This window comes from Amaranthus tricolor, chromosome 2 (genome assembly GCF_026212465.1).
Source record: "Amaranthus tricolor cultivar Red isolate AtriRed21 chromosome 2, ASM2621246v1, whole genome shotgun sequence".
In the NCBI taxonomy this organism is placed as follows: Eukaryota; Viridiplantae; Streptophyta; class Magnoliopsida; order Caryophyllales; family Amaranthaceae; genus Amaranthus; species Amaranthus tricolor.
In genome coordinates this window covers 22,362,572-22,371,603 of record NC_080048.1, presented here as the reverse complement: position 1 = coordinate 22,371,603, position 9,032 = coordinate 22,362,572, and the positions used below count along the sequence as shown (strand labels likewise).

Below are 9,032 nucleotides of genomic sequence, written 5' to 3'. Positions count from 1 at the left end.
ATATATATACATATATATATATATATATATATATATATATATATATATATATATATATATATATATAGATATATAGATATATATATATATATATATATTAGTAGAATCCAAAATAAATTATGTTATAAACCCTAAATATATGCTGGTATAACACCAAATATATTATGTTATAAACCCAAATAAATGCTATTATAACCCCAAATATATTATTTGACTTTTCACATTACACCTACACGCGCGCATCAGTTTTTTTTTAAACTAACATAATGGCTGGGCTTTAGAGAACTGTGTTTACGAAAGACGGTCTCAAGTAAGAATTGTTGTTAAATAAAAAATATAATTAATTCAGCCACACTTATTAGTGTGGCCAAAGCACAATTAAGAAAATAAAAAGATCTAATAAGCGTGGCTAAACATAACTAAAAATATAAAACAAAGCCTGAAGCAAAAATCAGAATTTTGCAAATGAATTTTTTTAGTCGTGCCCCTTTTTCCTATCTCTCTCAGCTCACCCAAATAGCACTCCTTTCCCTTCTCCAATACCCGAAAATTTGAAAAAAATAAGATCATTTAACAGCTTAATTCAAAAAATAAGCTTAGTGAAAACTTAATTACCAAAATAAGCGTCCGTACATCCGAACCTAGCCTCGGTGTAAATCGCTGTTACTAACAGCGAAAGACCAAATAAAAAAAATAAAAGGCATATGTCGCTGTTAGGAACAGCGACTTATGCCTTTTATTTTTTATTTTTTATTTTTTTTTTACGAATTAAACTAGCCGTTGTTAATTAGAAAAATAGCCGTTGTAATGATGTTCTATAAATAACTCCATCATTTCCCTACTTCATTATATCCAATCTATTTCGTTCTTGTTCTATTGAATCAATTTTTAAAGGTAACATAAGGTATTATGTTAGTCTTACTCTCAATTTATAAATGTTAATATTATTTTTGAAAGTTTACTTTCGTTACTCTATTATATGTCTTTCGTAGATGTCAAAGGAGCATTGTGTTGAAGAGCTTTGTTATTGTGGTTATGAAGTTGAGATTAATACAGATTGGAGCGACTTCGATTCTGGGCGTCATTTTGTTGCTTGTCCTTTCTACTTGGTTGAAGGATTAGGATGCACATACTTTAGATGGATTGATCCGGAGGGTACCAAATGGTAGAGACATCTAATAATACGGCTTGAAAAAGAAAAACAAGAGCTTAAAGATGAGGATTGCAATCTCAAGAGACAAATAGATGATATGGCACATAGGAAAAAAGAGACTAAAAGGATTATGAGAAAGTTTAAGAAGCAATCTTAGTTAACGAATGAAATATGTAATTTGATATGTATTCGTTGAACATGAATGAAATTGTGTAGAATTTTCGAGAGCATTTTCCTTGTTTGAATATTATTATCTATTTTTTTTATATTAAATTCATACTGCATTCTTGGCGGAATGATTCATCGCCGAAAACTCTGAGTACCTAACATCATTTCATTCATAATAAACATGTGATAATACGATAAAAATATGTACATCTACATACATATTACAATTTATACACAAAAGACCAAATGTTACAAATATTGAGTATGTACAAATGTTCAATATATACAAATTGTCACTAATGTTCAATATATACAAACAGTATTCTAATGCTAATCCTCCTCCTGTACCCTGTCTAACTGTGACGGTTTACGACGCCTCCTACGATAGTAAGAGGCCGTCGCATGACGCTCTGGTAGAAGAGGTGATTGATACTGTGATGATGTGGCACCCTGTGAGGACCCGACCCCGTAGTCGGGGCACGTTAAGTCAACCTCCTCAAGATGAACGTCGGCATGATGAGGAGATGACCCGTACTCGTACATAGTGGTGTCGGGCGCAGTCACTTCCGGAATAAAGTGTTGAAACTGCGTCCCTAGGAGTATGCCTTGGGCAATCTCCCGTACAGGCTCCTGGAAAGAGCTGATGACAGATATAATGCCCTATGCCTGCAGTAAGACTTAAGTATTAATGAAATGTATAACGTGTAAGTTCTATGCATAATAATCAACGTTGAAGAATACTTACAAAGTGTGTCATCGTCGGTGCTGCGGGAGCGTACTGGGCTGCCGCCATGATACCTCATGGTATCATCCATCGACGAGTTCATCGCTTTTTAGAAAACACCATTGTTATAGATTTCACTTAGTTCATTGCTTGTACAAGTTATTTCAGAAAAACAAATCAAAACCCCCATTTTCTTTGTGTTATTGATTGTTTTCAATTTCATCTTCCAAAGCACATATCATACGAAAACCTTCTCAAATCTCATCTCTCTGTGGATACGAACCTTACTACCCTACTACAATCAGTTTTATTTGAAAAGTAAGTGAATTTATTTTTGGTTAGAGTTTAGGCGACTGAGAAAGAACCTACCAAATTTTGGCGCCGTTGCCAGGGAGAATTGGCGTGTTTGTATATTTTAGTGTGAATTGTGGATTGTGTGCTTTCATTCCTTGTTTGTGGTACATACTCGTAACTCTAACAAGGAGGAATTACAGTACGATTTCGAATTGGAACTAACCCTTCTCAGGATAAGGAACGAATTGAGAAACATTTTTATTACCATTTGCAGAAAAAGTAGAAGGAGAAATGGCTCGAAGGGAGAATCGTAACTTGAGGGAGCTCACTTCTCCTAATATTGATCAACAACCCTTGTGCATTACATATAACCAAGAAGATGAAGGTGGCACATTTGAGCATAAATTGGGTTTAATCCATTTACTACCTTCATTCCATGGGTCAAATGGAGAGGATCCCAACAAGTTTTTATCTGAATTTAATGTGGTTTGTGGTGGTATGAGATCGAATGGAGCAACAGAGGAGAAGGTGAAACTTAGAGCATTCCTTTTTCCCTAAAGGATGCGACTAAGGATTGGCTTTATTACTTACCACCAGGTTGTGTCACCACTTGGGCAGAGATAAAAAAGAGATTCCTTGAAAAATACTTTCCAGCTTCAAAATCATCCACTCTAAAGAAAGAAATCAGCAACATTGAACAAAATAGTGATGAATCATTTTATGAGTATTGGGAAAGATTTAAAAGGTTGTGTGCCAGTTGTCCCTCTCATGGGTACCACGATGAAGGATCTCATTATGTACTTTTAAAATGGGCTTGTCAATGATGATGTAAGAATGATAAATGCGGCAAGTGGAGGTTCCATTCTCAATAACACATCGGAAGCTGCAAAGGCATTGATAGAAGAACTAGCTGAAGGTTCTAGGCAATTCAACAAGAGATCCCACGATAAAAGAGCAATTAGAGAAAATGTTAGCACTGATTCTAAGGTTGGCAAACTAGAAGATCAAATGCAAGCATTAACATCAATGATGAGAGATTTCATGGTTAAGGGAAAAGCACAACAAGTAAAGTCATGTGGCATTTGCTCTTTTAATCATCCTACAGATTCTTACCCTCAGTTACAAGAAGAAGGTAATGAAGAAGTTAGTGCAATTGATTTTCAAAACCAAGGGTTTCAGAAAAGAAATGATCCGTTTTCCAATACATACAATCCAAGGTGGAGAGACCATCCAAATCTCAAGTATGGGAATCCATCAGGGAATCAACAACAACATCAACAACAATCATTCTTCAAGCCACAACAACAATCCTATCCTAGACCCCCACATCACGATCAAGGATCAAGTTCGAATTCCAATATGTCCACCGAAGAAATGTTGAATACTCTAACAAAGAACATGATTCAATTCCAAGATGAGACTCATTCTAGCATCAAGAACATTGAAAGACAAATGGGTCAAATCTCAGGAGCAGTTAACAAGTTTGAGGCTAGAGATTCAGAAAAGTTTCCATCACAAACAGAACCAAATCCAAGGATGAATGCTAATGCTATGATTCTTAGAAGTGGAACAGAGTTGCAAGGTAATGAGAGAACCATAGCAAGAGATAAAGAACTCCAAGAAGAAACTGTTGTGCATGAACCTTCATCTTTAGAAGATCAAGCAACCTTGTCACAAGAAGAGAAGAATGTTACAACAGCACCCTTACCACCATATGAACCGGTTCCACCTTTTCCAGAGGCATTGAAGGAAAGGAAAAAGCATGAAGCTGACAAGGAAATTTATGAGGTTTTCAAGAAATGTGAAGTAAACATCCCTCTCTTAGATGCTTTGAAGCAAATTCCAAGATATGTCAAATTCCTTAAAGAACTTTGTACGGCAAAGAGAAAGCAAAGATTATAGGGAATTCAAAAGGTCAAGATGAGTGAGCACATTTCAGCCATATTTCAAAGAAATTTACCACCTAAATGTAGAGATTCAGGTATGTTCATTGTCTCTTGTATTATAGGTGAGCTTACATCTCAAAAAGCCATGTTAGACTTAGAGGCATCAATCAATGTAATTTCATATTCACTATATAAGTCTTTGAAACTTGGTACATTGCATGAAACAAGTTTTGTGATACAATTAGCTAACAGGTCTAATGCATATCCTAAGGAAATAGTAGAGGATGTCTTAGTTAAAGTAGGGGATCTTATATTTCCTGCTGATTTTTATGTTTTAGATATGGAACATGATAAACATGTAGCACCTATCTTTCTAGGTAGACCTTTCATGAAAACTACCAAGACTAAGATTGATGTAGATATAGGATCACTTATCATGGAATTTGATGGTAGTATAGTAGAGTTTGACGTTTATAACTCTATGAAATTTTAATGAAAATATAAACTCAAAGTGGCCATTGATTTAGGATCACTTATATTAGTATAGTAGAGTAGTATAGTAGAGTTTGATATAGGATCACTTATATTTCCTAAGGACCATTTTTGTTTTGCTATTGATTTAGTTGATACCTCTAGTCAAGATATGTTTGATATAGATGGCCAAGAAAAACTCAAAGTGGCCATTGAGCATGATTTGAATGAAAATAATGAGGAATATGTTTTGAGTGCTGAATTGTAGGAAGTTTTGCAAGATTTGAAGAAGCAAGAACAATTCCCACTTCTTCCTTCTCATTTAGAGCCATTATCACTAACCATACCCAAGGAGAATTTGTTACCATCTATTTTGCATGCACCCAAGGTAGCACTTAAGCCATTACCCGAACATTTGAAGTATGTATTCTTTGGGGAGAATGAGACCTTGCCATTAATTATTTCAAGCAAGTTGACAAGAGAGCAAGAGAACAAGTTGGTTGATGTCCTAAAGCAACATAAGGAGGCCATGGGATGGTCGATTGCAGACATCAAGGGCATAAGTCCTACTACATGCATTGATCGGATTTTTTCGAAAAATGATGCCAAGCCAGTAAGAAAACCCTAAAGGAGGTTGAATCCACCAATGATGGAGGTAGTGAAAGCTGAAATTTTGAAATTACTACAAGTAGGTATTATTTATCCATTTTCTAATAGTGAATGGGTGAGTCATACTCAAGTTGTGCCAAAGAAAACTGGTGTTACTGTAGTGACGAACCAAAATGGTGAGTTGGTTCCAACACGCATCCAAAATGGATGGCATGTATGCATTGATTACCGTAGGCTAAACACGGTGACTAGGAAAGACCACTTTCCATTGCCTTTTATTGATCAAATGCTAGAAAGGCTTGCTAGTCACGCATTTTATTGTTTCTTAAATGGATATTTAGGTTATTTGCAGGTAACCTATTGCTCCAAAAGATCAAGAAAAGACAACATTCACATGCCCTTTCAGCACATTTGCTTATAGGCGCATGCCTTTTGGACTTTGTAATGCACCTACTACATTCCAAAGGTGTATGGTGAGTATATTTCCTGAATTTATAGAAAACTTTGTGGAACTTCCATTTTATGGTTGAACAAGGAATTATGCTAGGTCATGTAGTTTCTGCAAAGGGTATCGAGGTAGATAAGGTAAAAATTGACATCATACAATCTTTACCCTATCCCACTAATGTTCGAGAAATACGATCTTTTCTTCGTCATGCAGGTTTCTATAATAGGTTTATTGAAGGCTTCTCCAAGATTGCAGTTCCATTATGTAGGTTGTTGCAAAAAGATGACGAGTTAATTTTTTATGAAAGTTACAAGAAGGCATTTGATACACTAAAGAATAAACTCATCTCAGCTCCAATCATTCAACCCCCAATTTGGTCACTTCCATTTGAGATCATGTGTGACACAAGTGACTACGCTATTGGGGTCGTGCTAGGACAAAGAATAGGAAGCAATCCACATGCTATATACTACGCGTCAATGACCTTGAATAGGGATGGTCATAGGGCGGGTCTGGTTAGACCCGAACCCGAACCCTTTTATTTTTTTGGATCTAGACTCGGATCCGGACTCTATGGGTCCAAAATTTTCAGACCCAGACCCGGACCCTATGGATCTGACGGGTCTAGGATCCTTAATGGGTCTTTAATGAGTCTTATACAAAGCCTTTTTGATTTGTCAAAATTGAACCTCTTTCGAGTCTTTTTGTATTTTTGTAAGCAACTTATTATCGTATTACAAACGGTTGTTCGAGTCCATGAAATTCAAATACAAAATAATTACTAAAACATAAAAACACTTGTCTAAATACATAATTAAAATTCAAATATAAAAGACTAAATGAGAAACATAGTTTATATTCCATAACATTAAAAATTACAATCAATTTTGATCAATCTTCTTCAACTTCATCAAGATCCTAAAGGAAATATCAAACAATTATAATTTAGTTTTTCAATAAAGAAAAAGTAAATCAAAATAAATCCATTAAAGTTAAAGCATACTAGTTGAATCGCATATATTTGTTGTTCTTCATCAACATCTGAATCATCAATTACTGTGGAGCAAGCATAAGCATCTTCCGAAGAACCTTAGAAAAAGATTTTAAAAACAAAAACAAATTAAGATCACTAACCAAAAAACAAAACCAATACTAAATCAGTAAACGTTAGACTTTTACCTTTTATGTCTTCCATCATCCAATTTTGTAAACACATTAATGCCTCCACAGTTTGTGAATGAAGTCTTGAACGATGAGGGCTAATAACTCTTCCTCCGGTACAAAAAGCACTTTCTGAAGCAACGGAAGAAACAGGAATGGCAAGAATATCTTTCGCAATCTTTTGCAAAGTCGGATACTTCGTATTTACTTTCCACCAATAAAGGACATCCAAATCCTCATCATCCGATAATGGTTCTTCCTCTAAATAAAAATCCAATTCACACCTATTCACCTTTCTAACCTTAGTTCTCTTAGATTGAGCAAATTCATCTTGTGCACCATCTATAGAACTTGGTGCGGGTCGTTTCCTACTTTTCCCAACATCATTCACATTTTTCACAATATCACTTTTCCTTTGATACTCCACAACCAAATTATCAAGGCACCTACGAACTCTTGCTAATTGCATATCAACCTCATTAACATCAAAAAACATCCTAAAGTAAAACTCCACACAATCCATTTTATTTCTCGGGTCTAAGATAGTAGCAATAGCCAAAAGTTCACACATATGTTCCCAATACTTGTCAAATTTTTCAAGCATATTTTCTGTCATCAATCTAATAATTTCAACATCACTTTGTAACCACCTACCCATAGAAAGCTTAATCTCACAAACCCTTCGAAAAAAAGATTGATAGTGATAAACTTTCTTCCAGAAAAAACATTAGTTGTATTGTAAAAAATTTCTAACTTATCACAAACAAGCTCAGCTAATTCCCAATCCTTATCCCTAGGAACAACAAAATGCATCTTTTTATTCACTCGCCTTAACCTTGAAAACACGTCTTTAAACGGCAAAACACTTTTAAGCATCAACTAGGTTGAATTCCATCTTGTTTTACAAACAAGACTAGGCCTTTTAATGTTAACTAAGTCCAAAAAACGACAAGCCTCCTCAAAATTTTCAATTCTTTTAGAAGTTGACATCCAAAAAGACACACAATCACGAAACTTTTCAATTGCAGAACTAATAACCCCTGATCCATCTTGAACTATTAGGTTCAATATGTGAGCACTACAACGTAAATGCAAAAGATCACCCTCAAGCATCAAAGACCTTTTGAAACAGCCCAAACCAACGTAAACAATATAATAATATTGTCTACAAAGCACAGCGGAAGACTTATACAATTCTGGGCTAAATCCGACCTGTGGCTCGATAGCCACAGCAACCAATATCAGAGTATTTAAAAACTTTACAGAATTGTAATACAATTACTTACAACCCAGTTATAAACTAAGCTAATACATTATAAAATATCTAATTTTTTTAAAAGACATGATTTGTCAAAATATCATTATAAGTTAACCTTTCGAAAACGATGTCCTCACTAACGCAACACATGACACATAAATGAGCAGCACATCCATTCGCACTAAAGATGGCAACCTGAAAGTGGATCCATCCCTTGTAAGAGATAGGCCCTATAAAAAAAACAACTGTCAACAATTGCATTGTTGAGTAATCCAACAAACTACTACACTTGTATACAAGTCATTAACAAACATCTCCAATCGAATTCCTTGTTCACTTGGTAACCATTTATAAACATTATTTTATCCAAATCAAAACTCTTTTAAAAGACCGTTTGGTATCGACATAAATACGGCTATGAACCTTTAGTTCATAACGAATCAAAACACGGCTATAACTTTACAAGTTAATAGCGTAGATCAAAACTCTTTTAAAAGACCGTTTGGTATCGACATAAATACGGCTATGAATCTTTACTTCATAACGGATCAAAACACGGCTATAACTTTACAAGTTAATAGCGTAACAATACGGCAAATGACAAATATGATATCATTTGCGAACAAACAAAACTTTATGTACCAAACATACTTATTCAAAACTCATATTAAATCAATAATTTAACAGAACTTTAAAATGTGGGAATATATGGACCGTCAGGAAGTAGGCTTGATCTAAATCCTGAGAACACGGGTGATCGTCATCACCGAAAATACGGTTCTTGCAAGAACGAAACGGGATCGGGGGCTCGAGACCGATCCGAATAACCATTACCTATTATCAAGCTATAGGATTTCACA

General features: G+C 35.0%; 2 protein-coding genes across 2 annotated transcripts; both read left to right on the top strand.

Moving 5' to 3' along the window:
* Window positions 1-3,173: 3,173 nt before the first annotated feature.
* LOC130805620 (uncharacterized) lies at window positions 3,174-4,241 on the top strand. Its single transcript, XM_057670403.1, has one exon. The coding sequence runs from the start codon at window positions 3,174-3,176 to the stop codon at window positions 4,239-4,241; it is 1,068 nt and encodes a 355-aa protein (XP_057526386.1).
* An 18-nt stretch (window positions 4,242-4,259) lies between these two features.
* On the top strand, window positions 4,260-5,324 carry LOC130805619 (uncharacterized). The gene is made up of 3 exons (XM_057670402.1): window positions 4,260-4,674; window positions 4,801-4,901; window positions 4,965-5,324. The coding sequence occupies exons 1-3, from the start codon at window positions 4,260-4,262 to the stop codon at window positions 5,322-5,324; spliced, it is 876 nt and encodes a 291-aa protein (XP_057526385.1).
* Window positions 5,325-9,032: the final 3,708 nt, after the last annotated feature.